The sequence below is a fragment of the Tiliqua scincoides genome, chromosome 2 (assembly GCF_035046505.1).
Source record: "Tiliqua scincoides isolate rTilSci1 chromosome 2, rTilSci1.hap2, whole genome shotgun sequence".
Taxonomy (NCBI): domain Eukaryota; kingdom Metazoa; phylum Chordata; class Lepidosauria; order Squamata; family Scincidae; genus Tiliqua; species Tiliqua scincoides.
Genome location: NC_089822.1, coordinates 229,377,842 through 229,400,323, shown reverse-complemented (window position 1 = coordinate 229,400,323; position 22,482 = coordinate 229,377,842). Strand labels below are relative to the sequence as shown.

The 22,482-nt window shown below is 43.2% G+C and overlaps 1 protein-coding gene across 1 annotated transcript in view; it reads left to right on the top strand.

Annotated features, from left to right (window-relative positions):
• GRM7 (glutamate metabotropic receptor 7) overlaps positions 1-22,482 on the top strand; it is a 466,404-nt gene that overhangs the window by 301,032 nt on the left and 142,890 nt on the right. The window contains exon 5 of the mRNA XM_066613569.1: positions 18,461-18,601. Within this exon, the coding sequence (XP_066469666.1) occupies positions 18,461-18,601 (141 nt within the window). The remainder of the gene's footprint in view (positions 1-18,460; positions 18,602-22,482) is intronic.

Sequence of the window (22,482 nt, the reverse complement as noted above, 5' to 3'; positions counted from 1 at the left end):
TCTTCTCAAGGAAAGAGGAAGGGCAATGTATGGGGCCCTGGTCCCCTCGCCCTGCTGCTGAACTCTCTGTTTACCTGGCACTTAGTTCCCAGAGGCATTTGGTTCCCAGAGGCCACACGCATCTGCAGGTGCAGGAGCAGGTGGAATCACTCAGCTGGGCTTGTGAGCTGCTTCAAGGTCTCACCATTCTCAGCCGTTCAGGGAGCTGCCGGTGTCCTCGAACTGGTGACCTTCTGATGTTATGTTCGGGCTAACAGAGGCTCTTCCCTCTAGACCAGGGGTGCCCAAACCCCGGCCCGGGGGCCACTTGCGGCCCTCAAGGCCTCTCAATGCGGCCCTCAGGGAGCCCCCAGTCTCCAATGAGCCTCTGGCCCTCCTGAGATTTGTTGAGGCCCACACTGGCCCAGCGCAACTTCTCTCAGCGTGAGGGCGACTGTTTGACCTCTCGTGTGAGCTGTGGGATGAGAGCTCCCTCCACTGCTTGCTGTTTCGCATCTGTGATGCAGCAGCGGCAGCAAAGGAAAGGCCAGCCTTGCTTTGTGCAAGGCCTTTTATAGGCCTTGAGCTATTGCAAGACCTTCATTTATTCATATAAGTTCATCTTTAATATATTCATGTATGTAAACTTATGTAAATTTATTCAAATTTTAAATGTAAAGTGATTCTTTTTTTGCCCCAGCCCCCGACACAGTGTCAGAGAGCTGATGTGGCCCTCCTGCCAAAAACTTTGGACACCCCTGCTCTAGACCAGACCTCCTTATACCCTGATGATTTCACTACATGAATATTTTTACACATAGGTAATATCAAATGGTCTAATTTATTCTCTGCCAGTGTTATTGATATTCTTCATGATAAAGGGAAAGTCATTTTGAATTTTTTATTATGGTAAAGATAGCAACAGCCAACTGGAGCTATGGAGAAATAGATAAGGCAGAAAGATATATCCCCACTGAAACCTGGAAATATTTGTTCATATTCATTCATTCATTCATTCATTCAGTGTAAGCCAGGTACTGAACCAGAAGAGTTTATTCCTACAGCCATGTGTATAAGCCATGATGTCAGACAGCAATCACGCAAAGCAACCTAAAAACCAAGATTTTGGAGGGGGAAATCAAACCCCATTAACTGCAACTGCTTTGATGCAGACCAGTAGTTCCAAACATATTCCCTGGGCCCCCAAGACCCCACACCTCAATGTGTATAAAACACAGAGTGCTAGGGTAGCTGAACCTCGTTCATGGAGCCCTAGAAACACACAAAGTTCAAGGTCGGCAATCACATTGGCTGCAGTGCCTTTCTCCCTCTATCGTCCCCCCAGCTACTAGTTCTCCAGGCTGCAAAGTACCCCCTGACAAAATCAACAGATGCTGAGATAGACAAAAAGAGGATTGGTTTGGAACGAAACCAGTTTAAAAATAGCATGGCTACACAGTGATGTAACTAGGTCATTTGACATCCGGGGCCCATAAATTTTTGTCACTCCATATGTCATAATTAATTAATTATATTAATTATTTTTTCATTCATTCACATTTTTATACCACCCTTCCTGTACGCAGCTCAGGGTGATGTACATGGTCCCTCCCTTTATTTTGTCCTCACAACAACCCTGTGAGGTAGGTGAGACTGATAGTAGTAGTCATGACATGAAATGAATAATAATGGACAGAAAATGAATGCAGTGAATATTTCCCCACAAGCAATGGATCAAATGGCTTCATGATGGTATTATTCCTAAATAACATAATAACATGATGGTATTATTCCTAAAAGCCATGATTTCCAGAATTTTGGTCACTAGGGTGTCACCTGCCCTCCCCAGGATGCCTCATTGGCCTGTTTTGTGTTAAGGCTGTGGTTCTCAAACTTTTAACACTGGGACCCACTTTTTAGAATGACAATCTGTCCAGGACCCACTGGAAGTGATGTCATGGCTGGAAGTGACATCATGAAGCAAAATAAAATAATTATAAATAAATTAAAGAAAAGCAAATAAGGGAAGTCAGCCCTGTTTCACCAAGTGAATTTTCTCTGTAGCCGGCCTGCAAGAACACGCCCCCCACCAAAAATATCAGTGAGATTTTCAGCCCTGCCCAGTTCAGTGTAAGTTCTTAAATTTCAAGCATATCACTATCAGGACCCACCTGGCTTTACAAGTCTAAAAACAAATAAAATGGACCTTACCAGCTGAAGCCTGTTTTATTCTTTGGGGGGTGCTGCCTTGAGCATTTGTGGAGCTCCACTTTCATCAGATTAGGACCATGCAGCTAGCCTTGCATTCCCCTATACCTGACTTGACCAGGGGCCAAGACACGTTTGCTTACTCGTGAGTAAACACGACTGTGTGGCTTACTTTTGCTTTCCATAGGGCTCAATACATTCGTCTGCTTGGAAGGAGGGACCACCTTTTTGGGAGTCTGCTTTCAATAGATAGGAACCATTCTGGTGTCAATGAATTCTTCTCAGCTTGCCCTTTCTGATAAACTAAAGCAGGTTCGCCTACTCACAAGTAAACGTGCGATATGGCTCGGTTTCACTTTCCATAGGGCTCAATGCATTTTTTATTTCCAGTTTTTTGGCCATAACTTTTGATGGAAAGGAGATATTTTACCCCGGATTTTTCCATTGAATTCTGCTGGAAATTCCACATCCAACGGTATATAGCATGATGGGATTATTCATAAACTCTGCGATGTTCGGTCACTTGTTGTGTCACACACACCCTAGGCTGGTACCCGGGGCGGAGTGCCCCCGCCCCTCACTAGCTACACCACTGTGGCTACACTGCCTCTCGTCAGCCCAAAACCTGACAGTCAGGCTGACACTGCTGAAGGGTGATGCCTCATCTCCATTCTAAGGCTGGATGCAACTCTGCTCCTCTCTGGCATCCTTACACACTGTACCCCAGCTGACAAAATCCTTTCCCCAGCCACTTGCCTAATCTCTGACAACAAGAGCACTGGACAACAACCTTCAGTTTATGGTTTTAATAACTGGGCATGTTCATGCGGGAACTGCAGATACCTGAATCTCAAGCAGCATAAAGCTTTAAGTCATGTTATCAGAACTTTTTATTTCTGCTTGAAAATGAATCAGAAGCTAATTATTAAGAATATTCAAAGGGTATGTGTTTCTCTCTCTCTCTCTCTCTCTCTCTCTCTCTCTCTCTCTCTCTCTGTCTCTGTGTGTGTATATGTGTGTGTGTGTGTGTGTGTGTGTGTGTGTGTGTGAGAGAGAGAGAGAGAGAGAGATTGCATCCCACTAGTTTTCTGGTCGACAGTATAGTAGTTGAATTTCAGATTCCAAGTAACATTCAAAGGCAACCTCATGTAAAATTGGTTGCAGTAACCTCATGTGAACACTGAGCACTAATGTAGGAACTTAAATTAACAGTAACCTTATTGGTCTTACTATTTTTATTGTAATTATTTAAAACATTTGTACCCCCACCTTCCCAAAAGCTCAAGGCAGCTTTTACTACTATGGTTACTATGGGAAAGATTTGTTTGCAGATCGCCGTTTGGTGTGTGTGATCATATAAACGTGGGTGAGCCATTAACATAGGCACATGGACCCATAAATGAAGTGATGAAAAATGGGTGTGGTCTCACAAAATAATTCTGTCCCCCTCCCGGTGCTCCCACTTTTGAGTGGAAAAGTTCTTCAAAGAGTGTTCACCTTAGTTCCAGTAACAATACAAACTGCCATGCTTTAGCTACTAAATACAGTGTCCTACTGCCAGCGCAAGGCAACATATCTCCTTCCAGAATCAAGAGAAAGTTTCACAAGCTATTTGGAGTAGCCCATTAGCACACAAGTATCCGCAGTAGAGTCACCAGGATTTGTGTCACCCAGTGCAGGAGGCCAGCACGTTGCCCCCATGATAGATGTCCTCCCATGCAGTGGGCATGGCAACGCCCCGGGCGGTGGGTGTGGCACACATCGTCACCGTGCCCCCACTTGTTTTTTGGCTATAACTTTTGATAGAATAGAGATATTTTAATGCAGCTTGTTTCATTGCATCCTGCATGAAATTACACAGCGAATAATATATAACATGACAGTATTATACCTGAAGATCACAATTTTTACAATTTTGGCCAGTAGTGGTGTCACACACACACACACACACCCAGTGCGCGTCACCTGGTGTGGCCAACACCCCCTGCACCCTGCTTATGATGTCACTGGGTATCCAGTCCTGTTGGAAAGTATCTACTTGTAAAGCTTTCTGGAAAAGGAGGCTGCAGAGGGAATTGGTGCTGGCAGTGATGTCCCTCTTAATGCTGGTTCCACTTTGTCTCAGCAAAGGATTGCCAATATTCTGCTGGCTGATCCTCTGTTGAGAATTTCATATAGAAGATCTATCTGTCTTTGCCTCATTTGTCTTGCAACAAGCTGTTTTAGCTGTTGCTGTGATTTCCTCCACTTGTGCAACAGCAACCACAGAGGAGAAAATGACCTCGCTTTATTACTGGAGCAGAACACTTATTGGATTGGGACATAAGTCCAAATGTTTAAACATGCACTTTCCTTTAATTTATATCAATTGCATTTAGGATGCATTTCTCATTCAACATCATTAACTTTATTGACACTCATCACATGCCCAGGTGTTTTCTCCCCTCCCCCACATACAGGGAAACTGTTCTGACTACAAAGTCTACCTGAAAACCCTGCCTTAGGTGAAAGAAACTTGGGTTTATTTGATATGATTGTAGCTGAGAAAATTATTTTACTTTACTGCTGAATTACTTATGGGATTGATACTATCTGCTCCCATGGAATGCAAATAAATAAGAAATTCTCTCCCCCCAATGCTTAGATATTCAAATTAGGTGAAATGCAGTTTGAAGCAAATTGCCTAGTACTGGAGGCAATGACTCAGCCTTTTGTCACTCCAAGACCTGTGAAACACCCTGATAAAAAACATTCTGTAACAAATGGCATTGTGCAGGATGGAATGAAGCAAGAGACATCTCAGGGTTTTTGTTTAGTTCCTAGTCAGAGGTGCTTCTTTGATTGGACTGATAGCTAGAGTGCTTGGCTTAAATCAATGCTGCTGTTTTATTCAGTGAAGGAAGTTTTGTCCTGTCTCTGAAATCTCACATATTAATTTTTTGGGGGCATTAACTTCTAGCTATACAGTAGTATGGTAAACCCAACCTGCTTGCATTTGGCCTGAAGATAAACATGCAGGCTATTGAAATGCAGCCAGTGAAAAGGTCCATCAGACTGAGTTTTTTGCAGTTGGTCTCAACAGGGAGGCTTGGAAGACTTCAAGGCCTGATTAAAGACTAGCATTATCTAACTGACTGCTTCTTGTCCCCATGAATAATGTATTTTTAGATAAACAGATATCACAACAATGCCATAAATCTCCAAAATTTCACAGTTAGCAGGCACCCCTGCTAAAAGCACCTTCCAGTGATGAGTTCTTTTAACAGGGGGAGAGCAACTACCCCCATTCATCCTCACAGAGCATCTTTTCCAATGAGTTTGCTACAGTGCGCTCTCTCTCTCTCTCTCTCTCTCTCTCTCTCTCTCTCTCTGTTTCTCATGTGCGTGTGTATTTAAGAGTCCAGTCCTAGCCAAATTTCTGCACTATGGTGCAGCAGGGCCAGTACAGCCTCCCCTGTATTCAGTGAGCTGCTGAAGGTCTCCTCGAGGTAAGGGGACCTTTATCCCCTTACCATGGGTAAAGCTCCAGCAGCCTCTGTGAAGCTCCTCAGATCTCTGCCAGCGTAATTGCTGATGCATGTCCAAGCAGCCCCGTGTCAGGCTTTCAGGCTCAGGAGGGGGAATAGGATTTGGCGGAGGCCTCCTCTGCTATCCCTGCCCCCCTCCCGGGCCTGATTCGCCCTCCTCCCCACCCTGTTATTACCCCTCCTGCCCCGTTCCACCTTCCCCCTGCCCTCCTGTGGTGTGCTTACCAGCTCTGAGAGCAGTGCCCCCAATTAGCAGTGGGAGTCCGGCACAGGTCTTTCCACCAGCAAGATAGGCTTCCATACTGGTGCAACATACTTTACAGCACATTTGTGACTGTGCACTGTGACAGTACAGTGTGTTCGTCCTGCTGGCAGAGCCAGCATAGGAATGGGCTGTAAGACTGTCTGCCCCAGAAGGACTCATAATCATTTTGCTGGGTGAACTACTTTGTGAACTGTTGTTGTTGTTGTTGTTGTTGTAAAGCAGAATATAAAAATTATTAATTCTATTAACTGGCAAACTAAGCTGCTCACTAGTTTCAGAGTAGTTGACCTTAGCAAGTCACAAGATCATGTGAGGATACTATACTGTGTTTACCAACCATGGTGAAGTCCTGGGACAGTGTCGAAAATAATTGTAAATAAAATGCTTTATTTTGGATACTGTGCAAGGTGCAGCTCCATTAGCAAGTCACCTTGCTCTTTGTTGCATGAAATCCATCTTGACATTACCCTTGCTTTTTTTGGTACTGTGTACCATAAATAGCATAAATTATATTCTAGTGGTGGTTTTAGGAATGTTGAAGTCATGCAATGGCTAAATTCTGAGCATTCTGAGCACTAGGAGTGCCTAGCTAGAAAGCTCATATAGCCTTTCTCCAGAAGATATTGCTCTACAAAATATATTGTCATCTCTTCTTCTAGTTTGCATGCCTTATGCTGAAAGAAAAGACTGTAATCTAGGGTTTCCAAAAGAATGCTACCATATAGGTTGGTTAGAAGCCTGGAAAAGAATGAGGAGAAGCAGTGGTGTAGCTAATGATGGTGGTTTTCAAGTGGGTGCTTCTCTTTTATTTAGCAGGGGGAGAGTAACTGGCCCTCCTACGTCCAGCAGTGTCTTTTCTAGTGGCTGTCTCCTGGTGTTTTGCATCTTTTAGATTGAGCCCTTTTGGGACAGGGAGCCATTACTTATTTGATTTTTCTCCGTAAACCGCTTTGTGAACTTTTGTTGAAAAGCGATATATAAATACTGTTAATAATGATCGTGTTGCCCGGTGCCAAGCTCAAAATGTTGCCCTGGAAGTGCTGTCACAACCGGAAGTGACATCACACTCTGGCTTTTTAAAAAATGAAAATTGGGAGGAACCCACCTCGTTCCCCCAGCAGCTCACCATCCACTTGCTCTGCTGTCTCCCTCCAGTCAGTGGCATAGCTAAGGCATCTATCTGCTACCTGGAGTCAAAGAAGATTTTGTAGTCCCCCTGCATGATAAAATCAAATTTAATTAAGTAAATAAATAAAACTTTATTGGTTCCATGATGTATCATGATAACATCTCATTGGCACTCAGAACAATCAGTCTCATAGGTCGGTTTGCAGTGAAGCAAATCCATTTTTTGTTCCAAAAGACAGTCCTGTTTTCATTTTCTGGTCAATTGGTCATAGCTTTCGATAGAATACAAATATTCCAGTGCAGTTTGTTTCATTGCACTCTGCATTAAATTACCTTTCCAATGATATATAACATGATTGTATTCATACATACCAAGATTTTCATGATTTTGGTCACTAGTGTCAAGCTCAGCTTGTTGCCCCCCTAAAGCTTTATGCCTGGTGCAATTGCTACCCCCTGCATCCTCTTAGCTACGCCACTAAGGAGAAGGATGATCTGTCTCTTTTTCTATCCCTTATGCACAAAGGTTCTGTCCTAAATATTGCTGAATATATTGGAAAAAGAGTCCTAGGTAGAGAACAGCAAATGTTTCTGTTCAGCAGCCTATTTCTGATCCATTTCTGTTCTGAGCCCCTTTACATGTGCATTTGGGATTATGATGAGTGAAACTATAGGTGGGTTTCACTCACCTTGGAAACTTGTCTTGAACTGAAGCTTCTTTCTAAATTCAAACATTTTAACATTAGCAATGAAACACAGGATTGTACTGCTCTGGGAATACTGTCGTTTTAAAGGTCTCATCGCACTCCCCACATTTGCTCATCGGAGGGAAGTCCTTGTGTGAACTTACCTTATGCTTGCAAGACTGTGATTCAAAATGTTTTGCATCCACATGTAACTTGTGGCTTTGCAGAAGGGTGTAGTATTTCCTGAGCAATAATATATATTTTAATATTATATGTATCTTAATGCTAGAAGGAAGCAATTGAGTCATAATGATATAGCTAGTTTGCATAGTTAAACAAGTAATGAGATGCTAATTATAATGTTTTGTATTTATTGGTGCTGAAAAAATTTGAGGGATATCATGCGCTGAACATTTGTCATGGTTCTGCTATCATTTTGGATCCAAGTACAAATACACGGAGAAAAGCCTTCTGCTGACATTTGAGGACGTTCCAATTTTGAGAAGAATGCGTCTGGCAAGTGAAGTAACTATCAGAGCCGAACCATAACCTCAGCATTATTTAACAATGATTTCCATCTAAAAACCAGCCAAGCTGTAGGAAAACAAAGAGCAACTGGAAAAAGGGATTTAATCTCACCGCAGTTTAGTTCTGAGGAAGAACCTATTGTCTAGTCCAGGGGTATTAAACATAAGGCCCGGGGGGTCCAGATGCGGAAGCTTTTTATCCAGCCCTCAGGCTCTTAGCTGCTGAGCAGTGCTGAAGTATTACTGCTGTATGGGCAGCCCACATGAAAATTGGGCTCTCCCAAATCTTGAAATATTATTAAGATGTGTGTATTTTTTCTTCTGTCATTTGCAGCTAATGAGTTCCTAAGTGAGAAAAAGTGCTTATTTTTGGTTATGACCTGTTTAATGACATCACTTCCTGCCTAATGACATTACTTCTGGCCCTCAGCAGGCATCATGAATGCTGTTTGGCCCTCAGTATGAAACAAGTTTGACACCTCTGGTCTAGTCCATGGTCAGCTGAGCCAGGAAGTTACCTGAAGTGGCTTGTGTCAATGGCAGATGGTAGGGGGAGGCAGGTGGATTTGGGGTGCCTTTCTCCTTTCTGCCACCACCACCCTTCAGCCTCCAGTGCTCTCAAACCACATTGGGCAAGCAGGGAGAGACTCAAAGCGAGCTAGGACTGGATCATCAGCTTCTCTCCCTGTGCTCTGTGTTTACACAGGTTTATTAGTTAAAGGGAATGTGTCCCTTTGAACTTTAAGCCCTGCACAAAGAAGGAGCACTTTGCTGCCTCCAACCCTTGTTCCATTCTCGAGCACCATTTAAAGTTGAAAGGGATGTTTTCTCATCCATGTGAGGATGCATACAGAGGTAAGGAGCTTTTTTGGAGGGGTTGTGGGTGACTTCCTTGGTGAAGGTGGCAGTGGTGAGTCAGAGGCAACATTGGATAGTGGACCCAATTGCTCCAGCCCTTATCTAGTTAAACTAAACTAAAGCCTGAAATATCACAAATTACATATGTGACACGTAGGGAGAGCAAACGCTGCTTTAGTGGTTTATGCGGTCGCCTTGGATTTCTCCAGTTTCCAGTGATGATCAGCAATGCTACTTGATTTAGGGATGGCTAATTTGCAGAGCTGATCCAGAGAAAGCATGTTAGTTGATTCCCATGATATGCTGGTTGTTACGTACATCTGCATGTCACCCAAGATCCAGTATTGAAGGGTGGCATGAGAAAACTGCAATCCAATGAAATAAAACCATTTGTTAACAGAAAGAAAGGTCATCTCTGATGCATTTCCTATCAGTGTAAATTAAAATGGTATCCCTGAAATCCTCAGCGTTTTCTTAATTTGCAGAATCAACAATAGAATTTTCCAGTTTGTGATCAATTATTTGACTTGCTAGCAAAACATGCATTGAGCCATTTTCAGTCCAGATGGCACTCTGAGGTCTACCATGAGTCACATATTTTAGGCACAAAATATGGGTTTAACGAATCTACCATAAGTACCTCTGATTATTTTGTATGTGGAAGGGCAGAAAAGAGAAATACTGGATCAGAGTTTCATTTCAAGGCCAGCTAAAATGATACCTGCAACAAACCATATTACTGTGTTTGACAAGAAGTGTCTAATCCTGTAATGCAGTGATTTTCAACCTTTTTCATCTCGTGGCACACTGACAAGGCACTAAAATTGTCAAGGCACACCATCAGGTTTTTGGCAACCGACAAGGCACACCATACTGCCAGTGGGGGGCTCACATCCCCATTGGCCCTACTAATAAATGATCTTCCCCCAAATCCTTGTGGCACACCTGTGGACCACTCGAGGCACACTAGTGTGCCACGGCACAGTGGTTGAAAATGGCTGCTGTAATGCATGACTAGTGTTGAGAGCACTATGATCAGTGGTAGTCACTGCTCTTCATGCTGCTTGAAGCCCCATTAGTATCTGTCAGTGTAGCATGACCCGAGCAGAGACTGCTGTCTGGGCCTTTGACCCATTGCTGACATCCTGATCCCTTCTTGTTTGCGTAGCCTGGTCTCATGCAAGCTTTATTTTTTGCTGCCATAAAGGTCAGCTATTCTGACATCAGGCTAATATTTAGCTAGATATGTCTGTTGATTTGCGATTCCTCTTATTTACAAGGGCCTCTTAGTATTTTCCTGATACTGCTTCAACTCCTTCTCTTGATACTGAGCTAAACAAATGCATCGGTAAAGCAGCTACCATGTTTTCCAGACTCACAAAGAGAGTCTGGTCCAACAAGAAGCTGACAGAACATACCAAGATCCAGGTCTACAGAGCTTGCATCCTGAGTACACTTCTGTACTGCAGCGAGTCATGGACTCTTCCTCACGACAGGAGAGGAAACTGAACACTTTCCACATGCGCTGCCTCCAGCGCATTTTCGGCATCACCTGGCAGGACAAAGTTCCTAACAACACAGTCCTGGAACATGCTGGAATCCCTAGCATGTATGCACTGCTGAAACAGAGATGCCTGCGTTGGCTCGGTCATGTCGTGAGAATGGATGATGGCCGGATCCTAAGGAATCTCCTCTATGGAGAACTCGTGCAAGGAAAGCGCCCTACAGGTAGACCACAGCTGCAATACAAGGACATCTGCAAGAGGGATCTCTTAGGGATGGACCTCAACAAGTGGGAAACCCTGGCCTCTGAGCGGCCCGCTTGGAGGCAGGCTGTGCAGCATGGCCTTTCCCAGTTTGAAGAGACACTTTGCCAGCAGTCTGAGGCAAAGAGGCAAAGAAGGAAGGCCCATAGCCAGGGAGACAGACCAGGGACAGACTGCACTTGCTCCCGGTGTGGAAGGGATTGTCACTCCCGGATTGGCCTTTTCAGCCACACTAGATGCTGTGCCAGAACCACCTTTCAGAGCGCGATACCATAGTCTTTCGAGACTGAAGGTTGCCAATACTCTAATATACTCTTCAACTCCTCAACTTCAGATAAATGAACAAATATATCGGATAATAAAGGGGATGATAGGAAGGGTAATAGGCTGTAGTGTTTGTCATGTCACCCCTCAAAACACTGTAGCCTGAGTGGGAATAAAACTGTTGCTTGCTAACTTCCACTTACTTTCCTTGTGTTCTGTAAAATGAGACCAATATGGGACCCATAAGTTTGTTTTTGTTAAAACACATAAAACACCCGCATTTTGGTGTTATCTGAATAAAACACAAAACACCACACTTGGGTGTTTAAAGTATTTTCCAGAAATTAAACAGATTACAGGTTGAGTCTCATTATTCGTGAGGGGTAGACCTGTGGGGGGGGGGGCTTGTAATCTTGTATACTTCAGCCATTTGTATCGACCTTATTTACATGACTGATAGCTTTTGTATGATTCAAATTGTAAGGGTTAAGAACACCCCTAGAAATTTATGTGTAGCCAACATTTATATTCCACACACTCCTTCTGCTGATTTGAGGGCTCGCCAATGGGATTACTTAAACACTATTATTAGGCGATTTGAGACCAAACACCCTGATGTTCAGCACCTATTGGCAGGTGACTGGAATGCTCACGTGGGTTCTAGTAATGAAATCTTTAAGCAGGTTGATGATGTAACAAATTTACCTGAAAGTTGCCTGATTAGACATGTTTCTAAAGATCTGATTATTAATTCCTCTGGATGCCTTTTAGCTAATTTTTGTGTGACTTATGGCTTGACTTGGCTGAATGGACTGGCCAACCTGGATAACAAGGGCGAGTTTACTTTTCTTGCCCCACAGGGGGCCAGTGTGATTGATTATATCCTTGTATCACTACTTTTGCTGCCAAATGTTATGGGATTCAATGTGGGACCCCCTTTCCTAAGTGATCATCTGCCGTTAAATTGCATTTTAAATCTAAATCCTAACTTAGGTTTGTTGCACCTTGACCCTCGTTCACGTAAAGTCCCGTACAGTTCAACTAAAATAATTTGGGACAAGACTAAAATTTTATTTCAAGCCAAGGTGGCTGAGGATAGTAAATACCTTGGGAGTTCGAATCACCATGAACTGGTCACTTCTGACTCACCTGTGGTTGAGTTTGAGGACCTTGTAAACTCATTGCTGCTTTCTTTTGGACAAAATTGCCCCTCTTCTCTAGGAGCTAAGGGTAATAATCATTCCCGGTCTTTTACTGATTTGTGTAGAAAGCTCAAAATGCAACTCCGGGAAATATATTGTGAATATAGAAGCAAGGGTATTGCCAAACTGCCCCCAGCTTATTTCTCCATTAAACAATGATTAGCCAATGAAATTAAAGCCTGCTCCCATAATGCAGTGCAAACTAACTGGCGCCGCCTGCAGAGAGCAGTGCTTTCTAATAATTCTAAGATATTCTAGGAAATCATATCAGGCCACTCTCGGCCAGGGTATGTGGGACCTTCAATAGAGGCTCCTACCTAGGTGGAGCATTACAGGTCCCTGTTTTTTGATCCATCTATTAGACCAGCTGGGCCCCCATGGCCCCCAGACTCTAAAGAGGAAGTGTTGGCCCTTATTGGCCAACTAAAGAGCAGTAAAGCCGCTGGGCCTGATTATATTCCATCAGAGATTATCAAAGCAGCACCTCAGTGGTGGGCTTGTCATTTAGTCAAATTATTCAATTGGATCAATAAAATGGGCCTTATGCCATCAGAATGGACACAGTCACTGATTGTGCCAATTTTCAAAAAAGGGGATAGGAATTTACCTTCAGATTATCTCCCTATAAGCCTCCTTTCCCTACCTGGGAAACTATATGGCTCTCTTTTATTGACCAGATTGACCTCTTGAATGACAGATAATGACATCCTTGGGGATGAGCAAGCAGGCTTTCGAGCTGGCAAATCTGGGTTAGACCATTGTTTAGTCCTAGCCCACTTAGCTGAAAAATATCTGGATAAAGCACACTCCAAATTGTACGTAGCCTTCTTAGATCTAAAGGCGGCTTTCGATTCCATTAAAAGAGACTTGTTGTGGTCCAAACTTGATAAATTAAACATTGATCCCTGGTTACTCTTCTTAATTAGGAAGCTTTATTCAAACACCTCATGCCAGGTCAGGGTGAACTCTGAGGGTGATCTAACAGATCCTTTTCCAGCTAACAAGGGGGTTAAGCAAGGCTGTGTCCTTGCCTCCTCTTTATTTAATCTATTCATTAATGACCTTGCCCCTTTTTTGTCAGAGACATAATCCCACTGTCCAAGACTCATCAACACCCCATTTTCCTTTTACTTTATGCTGATGATGTGGCGTTACTCTCGCATACACGAGTTGGGCTAAGGTGTTTGATCTCTAGATGTATGCAATATTTCTCAGACAATGCTCTACAGCTAAACTACTCGAAATCTAAAATTTTAGTCTTTGAAAAGCGATGGAAACAGCGCTCATGGGTCTTCTACGGCAAGGCTATTCAACAGGTCAAAACCTTTAAGTATTTGGACCTGACCTTCCATCATAGTCTATCCTGGGTTCCACAGCGCATAGCCGCTCTCAAATCTGCCAGATTATCCCTACAGGGTATCTTACGTTTTTTTTACGCAAGGGGAAATTCCTATATTCCTGCAGCCCTGCATATCTTCAAAGCCAAAGTCGTGGCCTAATTATTTTGTGGGATACCAATCTGGATTGCCGCTTTCAATAAGGAAATGGTAAGAGTACTCTCAATTTTTCTTTATAAGATTTTTGGTTTACCCCATTGTGTCCCTTACACCGCACTTTGCTTAGCAGCAGGACTACAAAGACTTGAATGTATAGCCTGGTGCAGATTTATTAGTTTTTGGTTAAGTATCTGTTTTAACAGGGGGAATAACTCACTGATTGAGGACTTGCTTTCTGATTCTTGGACTTACTTGGGCTATATTCGCCTTTTTAGCAAGCTACGATCGATTGGTTCACCGGTGGACCTGGTGGGTAATGATTTCTTGATGTGGGCTAGAAAGTTCATTATTTCTAGATTGAGAGATATTGAATACCAGGCACTCCTTGCTGAAGCAAACAAAACCCACTCACCTTTGTTTTTTTCAGATTTTTTCCCCCCTCCTGGCCAGTGTTCTAGATTTTTATATAATTTAGATAATCCTTTACTTCGCTATGCTTTCACGCTTGCCAGATGTAATGTGTTCCTTTCTCGGGAACTGGATCTGAAATTTAATAAAACCACGCAACTGCGATTGACATGTCCCTGTGAGTTGGGATACAGGGAGTCTCTGACCCACATAGTGCTCCATTGCCCGCTTTACAAGAAGTCTAGATCCATGCATTTGGACCTGTTTTTTGCCAATCTTTCCAACTGTCATGATGAATTGAAACTACAGATATTACAAATGAAAAAATAGTAAAACCAATAGCAGATTTTTTATATGAGATTTTAACCAAACGTAAAACGGAGGGAAATCTTATTTAATCTTGTATAAGCTGCTCAGGCAACTGTTACGTTCTATGCCTAATAAAGGTTAATTGTGGTTGTGTGATTATTCGTGAGGGTTCTGTTCCAAGAACTCACCTGGATGGCATAAAATGCACTATAGCAAATCAATTTAAGAAACAAAGTTTCTTTGCTCTGTTGATTTAAAAACAGCCTTGATGACCTTTGTAATGCACACAGAGTCAATCAGTCTCTCTTCAGGAGCTTAGGCTTCACTAGGAGGCAGCAATCCCTCCCTTCACCAGGAGCCCCAGCAAGGGGGAAATAATGGAGAAGGTGATAATCGCTGCCATTTAGCCTTCTTTCATGTGCTCAGGGGGAATGGAGGAGTGGAGCCTGCAGAGAGAATGATTGGTGGATTGTCAGCCTGCTGCCCTCTCTGGCATTATTAAAGGACTGTTTTCCTTAATTTAAAGGACCCTTCTCATCAGCTTTGATATAGAAAAATCTGTGGATACTTGGGTTATACCTGTAATCACTTGCATGACTGTCTCTCTACAACAGTAAAGAGCATGTTTTAAAACTGTGATTTTAAGGGATGCATTTTTCCCCTTCTCCAGGGATCAGCACATTTGCAGGGGCCATTTGCAGGGGCCATTCGTGTTGAGTCAAATCCGGGTATAAAAAAATCAGTGTATAACAAGGCTGGACCTGTACTTTTCCAGCTAGAAATAATATAGTGGCTGCATCTACTCACACTATGTCACCTACCTAATAGTTTTAAAGCAATTAAAATTAATAAAATGAGAACTTTGATTGAGAACTTAGAATAAAAACACATTACACCACTTTCTGCCTTTATCATTTTTTTTTTCCAAATTACAAAATCTGCCAAAAAAAAAAAAAATTCAGACACTCCTCCCATAAAATCTATTTGCTTATGTTTTTGGCTACAATTTTTTTTTTTTTCTGCATTGGGTGCACCAAGAAGGGAAGGTTGGGCCTCTGCTCATCACTAGGGGTCCCCACCCATATAAGCAGAGCAGCCTATGTAAGGCCTCCCAGGTCATGCCCATATGGCATGTCTCCTCAGGGCTGTCATCTTCTGCCTTGGCCTCAGAATGGAGGCAGGGAGGGGGTTTACAGCACTGTATTCCTCCTGAGCCTCAGGGCCTTCTTTAGTCTCACAGAGTTCTGGAGCTTCCTTCTAGTCTCTCTCTCAGCTAGTTGCCAGCCCTTTCTCATTCGTGGCCCTCTCATATTCTCCTTGCCTTGGCTGATCCCTCCTGCTTTCCTGCTTCCACCCACACAGCCTGGTCACCTTCTGGGACCTGAGCCTCCTCTCCTGGGAGAAGGGAAGGCTCCTGTAGACTCCTGCCATGCTTGCTATTTCACATCTACTCCAACTTGCACCACTGAGACCCTCCCAGACTGTACTTAGGCCTGTGCTCATCAGACAGGCAGCTGCCTGGCAGCTGAATCCTATCCACACTTTCCTGGGAGTAATGCATCTGTCTTTGCAAGGACCAGACCAGAATTATCTTCTCAGCTAGCACTCTAAAAAGTGTGCTTTCTAAAAAGGGGGCTCAAAATGCTGAAGCCTTCTTAGGGCACAATCCTAACCCACTTTCCAGCACCGACATAAGGGCAATGCAGCTCCTAGGTAAGGAAACAAACTTTCCCTTACCTTGAGGAGGCCTCCATAAGTGCCCCCAACTGCAGAATGCAGCACACGTCCCATTGGCACAGCTGTACCAGTGCTGGAAAGTGGGTTAGGATTTGGGCCTTAGTAACTCAAAAGTTCTGTGCTCCATCATTTCTTATTCCAGGCTACTGCAAGATGGGGTAGGCCTGGAGAGAGCACAGTGCAGCTTTATAAAAGCTCATTTACCATCAGAATGCCAGGGATGGAGACTGATCATGAGCTGTGCTACTATGGCCCTGCCCCTTGCCTGCTTCATGCACCTATCAGGTGCCAGGCCTGTCCCCTGCTTTATGCAAAGGACATCCTTGTCCACAGACATTGATGGGGGGCTGGCATTCTAGATTTGAAAATCATTTCAATGATTTCAAACCTACAATGCATGCTACTTGCAGGCTACATTGGAATATACAGTAGATGTACTCAAATTTCCCACTTCTGGAGTTTGGAAGTTAATTTGCAGGCTGACAGCCCTGCAAAATTCTAAGTGGCTATCTTTAATTTTTTTAAATTATATTCAATTGCCCTCGCCTTTTCTTCTTCCTGCCACAATCCAGCCAGAGTTATGCATTTTAAGATCCACTGTGTTTTACTCTAGTTTAAGTACATAACTTGCAATACAAAGTTTGGTCATAATTTATGCCAACTTGAAGAGTTTTTTTAATCCCATTGACTTCAGTGGAAGAATTAGGTTTGTGTTTAAAGGTAAAGGGCCATACTCAGTGATAGAAAACGTGCTTTGAATAAGATCCAGGTCTCAACTGCTGTCAGAAGGCAGCAGGACTGAACAAAACATCTTCCTAAGACCTTGAGAACAATTGTTAAATCAGATAGTGCTGACCTTGGTGGATCAATTGGTATATAATAGCTGCAGGTATATATAGTTCTTAACCACTGTAATTAATGGGGTTTCCAATATGCTTAACTTGTATAGTCCAGTGCATGGCTTAGTAGTTTTCTGGTCAAGTATGTTTGATAAATACACAACATACAACTACTATATTTTGGTGTCAATAGAAGTTACATTTCAAATAACTTGAATTTACATGATTGCTATAGGTATAACTTTAAGGAAGCACGGCTGATGGCTGTTGTACTTGGCCCATTTTTCCCTCTGTTAGGGGAGCTCCTCACCACTGCAGTTCCCATATATTGTTTGTGGCCCAAGCACTGTTGTGTGATTTAGCTTCAACAAGCAAACTTCCTTCAGTCTTTTCCTCCATGCCCTCTCACTAGCTACTCATGAAATCAACCCTGCCTCATCCATAGCTTACATGATTTTCCTAAGGGCGCAATCCTAAGGTACCCTTGGGCTAGCGTATGTCCCTTGTGCCTGCCCAGGAGGGTCTGGCCTTGGGAGTTGGTTGGGCTGGCGTAGGGATGTGTGCTGGCCCAAGGAGGTTGAATCCAGCCTCTGTGCCAATATCACTGGGGAGCGTTGCATCGGCAGAGCTCGGCCAACACAAGGCTCTGGGGAGGGTGAGAGGGAGGCAGGGGAAGGCAGATGGAGGGTGGTCCCGGGTGGGGAGCAGGAGGCGGGGCTGGAACCTGGCAGATATGCTGGATCCTATCCCCTGTTCCTGAGTAGCGTGGAGTGGCTGCAAGCGGCGCTGCTCTCCTCTGACTTATGCCACCTCCAGAGGTGGCGCAAGTCCAAGGAGACCCATTGGGGCTGCAGTGGCTTACCCGGGGTAAAGGGAGGAGTTTTCCTTTACCTCCGGCTGAGCCACTTTGTGCCCTGTCTTGCGCTAGATATAGCGCAGGCCTCCTGGCCTGCCTGTTACAGTGCAAGATAGGACTGCGCTGTAAGTGTCCTTTTGGAGAGCTGATTCCTGACGACTCCAAGGAATCTCCGCCCCCCCCCCGCCCAAGATGTGATTGCCTTGGCTTCTAGGCTCCTTCCCCAAACACGGGCAGTTTGTAGTGAGAGGTCTTGAATAGCTTTTCATTCTGATACTACCCTTTCCCTCCACACAACTGGGCTGATCTACATGAACACTATATCCCCTCTTACATTAGACCATGGTCATCCAAAAAAATACATCTTGTATAATCACTTAAAAAAAATAACTCTCTCTCTTTTAGGATTTGACACCTACTTTGCTTCACGCACGTTGGAGAACAACAGAAGAAATGTATGGTTTGCAGAGTACTGGGAAGAAAACTTCAATTGCAAGTTAACGATTAGTGGGTCAAAAAAGGAAGACACAGATCGTAAATGCACTGGTAATTTCATTCTCTTTGTCCTTCTCATGATGCTATACGTGGCCTACATTGAAATTTTCTGTATAGCGGTGGCAAGGAAGCTGTTGGAGACAGATTGGGGAGAGAGAGAAAGAGAATTTTCACATTTGAGACCGTGAATTTTCATAGGCTTAGAGAATTGAAACAGAGAGGCATAAATCTTGCCGGAAAAAAGAAATGGGCAAAAAAAAGTACTCTATTTCTGCCTGTCCATCCTGAAGTAACTGACATGTTTCAATGATTTTGTGCTAGAGAGAGAGAGAGAGAGGTCTCATTTTGAATGTTTTCTTTATATATTTATTTTATTTTATTTATTATATAGAAGAGGAATGTCTTTATAAATGCTGGTCTAGGCACTGGTTGTGCTTTTTTCAGCCCTAAAATGAAAATATTTGTGGGTCAGAAAGACTTTGCGTAGTGATTTTATAGTATCGCAATTTGAGGAGCATGTGCCTGTACAATATGTACTAGCACATGTTCATTTGTTCAGTTGCTTCCTAAAGCTCTCAGCAAAATGGAATCTAGTCAGATAAAGCCACAATATCAAAGTTAAAAACACCAACAAGACATAAAGCAGAATAAAATAAGCTTCAATAAGTATTGAAGTTACATATTGGGTTTTCCATAACCTTGTTACTTGGACTTGTGCTAATGAAAATTGCATGTGTTGTTTTATTAGTGGTTGCAACCAATGTGAATAGCACTTCTTGGATCTCTGTTTACTATATCAATATATGGTTTTTGATGACCACTGAGATTTAAAAGTTCACAATGCCCTTGAGTATTGCTATTGTGAAAAATAATTATAACTTTGATTTGGTTTACATGCATCAGGCTTGAATCCTGAACTAGTTTGGTTTATTATCCTTCAGATGAGCCCCATGTTAGTTTCTGTGCACATTCACAGAGCGCATCCAGTCTTGGTCCCTCCCCTTGTGTCTAGAGAAACTTGGGCCCTTTCCTATAATTCGTGGATCCCACTCACATTGATCAGGACATATGTAAGCATTTCAGTAAGTCACATCAGACATACTGATGTGGGGCTTTAATATACCTAGTTGGCATCCTTCATTCCCAGAAGACTATGGTATCGCACTCTGAATAGTGGTTCCGGAACAGTGTCCACTCCAGTGCACAAAGCTTGGGTAAGGTAGATATGGAAGATAGACTGTTATCCATGCAGCAAATTCCCCCTCTTCACGTCGCTGAAATGGTCCAATTGAAAGGCAGAAGCCAGTACGGTTGGTTCCAGCAGCGTCTCAAGAGTTGCCAGAACGTGACTGTGTTCAGCCATGAACTGCCTCAGGGACTCCGGCTCTGGATTTTGCCTCGAGGTTGACTCCTGAAGCCTTTTCCATAACTGGATGTAGCCACAAAGCAGTGGAGGTTTGGGATCAGAGTTTTCCTTCTGTCAGATGAGCTGCCTTCCCAGGCTGACGAGTCCCATCTACCCGGTGGCTGTTTAGTCGCCTCTTATGACAAGTACAGCCAAACTGAGGGCCTATTCTTATCCCCCAGTCCCCAGGGTAAAGGTTTTAATTTAAGGCATTACAATATTCTAATGTATACTTAACCTTACGAGAGAGCCTTTGTATGTAACTTTGACAGGGATGTGTGATATCTAGTGCACTTGAATTCACCTTCATGAAAGCTCTGTTTACTTCCGTAGTATGCAAGAGAAGTCAATAACATTCCAACAGAGAAAATGAATAATGTTTCTCAAGTAGTTCTGCAGAAATGGCCACATCCGAAACTAGGAAAGCATTTTAAAGCCTACTGCTCCTTCCACTGATGCCAAAGAGTTGCAAAGAGGTAGTCAGGGAGGTGTCTTAAATCAGTCTCAGCTATCTTGATAGAATTACAATGTTTACAAGGTTCCTCAGACCTTTTAAGCAATTTAATCCTGGATGGTGATTTCACCCTACCTTTATCTTTTGTGCTGATTTAAGAAGATTAGTACATTTCCCTGTGAGTTAAGATGTTCTACCTATGTTCTACCTTCCCCTTTTAGTTTTGACCCTCTATCTTCAGGTCAGGAGTTACAGCACAGAGGTTTAAGTAATTGCCTGTTAAACTACAGGCTAGCTGTTCTAATCCTATAGACGGTTGCTATTTGTGTTTTCCACTTTGATTCCTCTGTCTACAACACTTAAAACATTTTTTTAATGATAATGAATCGTTCGCAATATAATTAAAAGTTTAATGTATGTGTTGCTCTTGCTATTTGTCATTTTCCTTCACCCACTCCAAAAATATTTACATTAAAACAATAGTTTGGAGAAAATATTGGAAAAATTGTGGAAAAAGCAGCATATATATTAAATTAAATATCAGCCGTTTTGGGAGTAAGAATTTAAAAAAAAAGACAGTAGCACTGTTGAATTAGAACATGTAAGTTCTGCTTAAACTATTATGCAGTAATTACATATCTGATTAATTGGAGTTTTCCTTCTATTCTTGTAGTCTTTTTAAAAAAATGTCAGAAAACCACCACAGTGGAAAAGAGTGCCTGTTCTCTGTGTTTCGACTCTGGATTGTACATAACTCCCATTACACTTTCATGATTACATTGTTTATATGAGGGTATTGTTCACACACACACACACACACACACACATGCAAAACTGTTCCTAATGGAGAAGTTGCTTAATTGTGCATGCTCCTCACTTAAAACTCTGGCAGGGTTGCTCATGCATAGCAGTGGTGACATGAACATGATAAGAACTAGCAGGACAGAGAGCTCTTGAAATGGGAGCTGACAAGCACTCCTCAGTCAGGCTATTGATTTGATTGTGCATATGATTACATGCTTGAAAATCACCTGATGTTGCAATGAATAGGGTCACTGGTGTGCATTGCTTATGTGGTGGTGAAGGAGTTGAAAGCTAAAGCAAGAGCAGATTGTGTATGCACCAAGTCTACTAAAGTTAATTTAAGAAGTTCTGTTATACAATTGTAAATGTAAGCAACTGGAAACTAAGCAATGTAGAACGTTTAGATGGAGCCGCTGTATCAGTGACATACCAATAGTCACTGGGGAAAGACTATCTAGAACAGATCTTCTGTGGTCATTTAGAATATTTTGACAATAGCAGACAGCTCTATTCCTGCTGATATGAGTTTTGGTTTCCATGTCTTGTAGCAAGATCTTCACAGCCCGATCCAAACCTGCACCTATACAGCCAGGCAGCATGGCCTGCACTGTATCCAGCACAAGTTAGGAAGCAACTAGAAGTCTCCAGCTAAGGGGATTTTCTTCTTTGTACCCGAGTAACACACCAGCCTGCCCTAGGTGGCTTCTTGGATGCATGCCAGCTATATAGCTGGTGAAACTGGGAAGCCTGGTATAAAGTCACGAAGGGGGATTGGACACAGTGAAGGAGAACACTGATCCTGCGCCCTCCCAGGACTGATCTGCCTGTTTATCTGCCCTTTCCCTGCCCAGAAAATCTGCTTCTCTGTCACCTTTCCCATGCCCCTACACTGATCATCACCTCCTTGCTCTAGCAGGTGCATGTCCAGATGCAGCATTGGCTGGGTGTCACAGGCCACTCTGTTAGTGCTACTTACTCCCAAGGTGTCACAAATATGTCTTAAGGCACATTCATGACATCTTTGGCCAGCATAGCAGGGCTGCACCGACTGAAGAAGAAGATAGGATTGCTCTCTCAGTCATACTAAGGTGCGTGTCATTCTACTTTTTGATTGGCCCTTTTTTTAGAACTAGTGTGATACCTGTGCTTCGCTACTGGAACACAGAGATAAGCAGAATGATGCCTCCCGTGAGGGAAGGTAGACTGTGCCACACAACTCTTGAGCCAGTGCCTGACTCTCCTCTCACTGGAACAAAATAATAAGCAGAG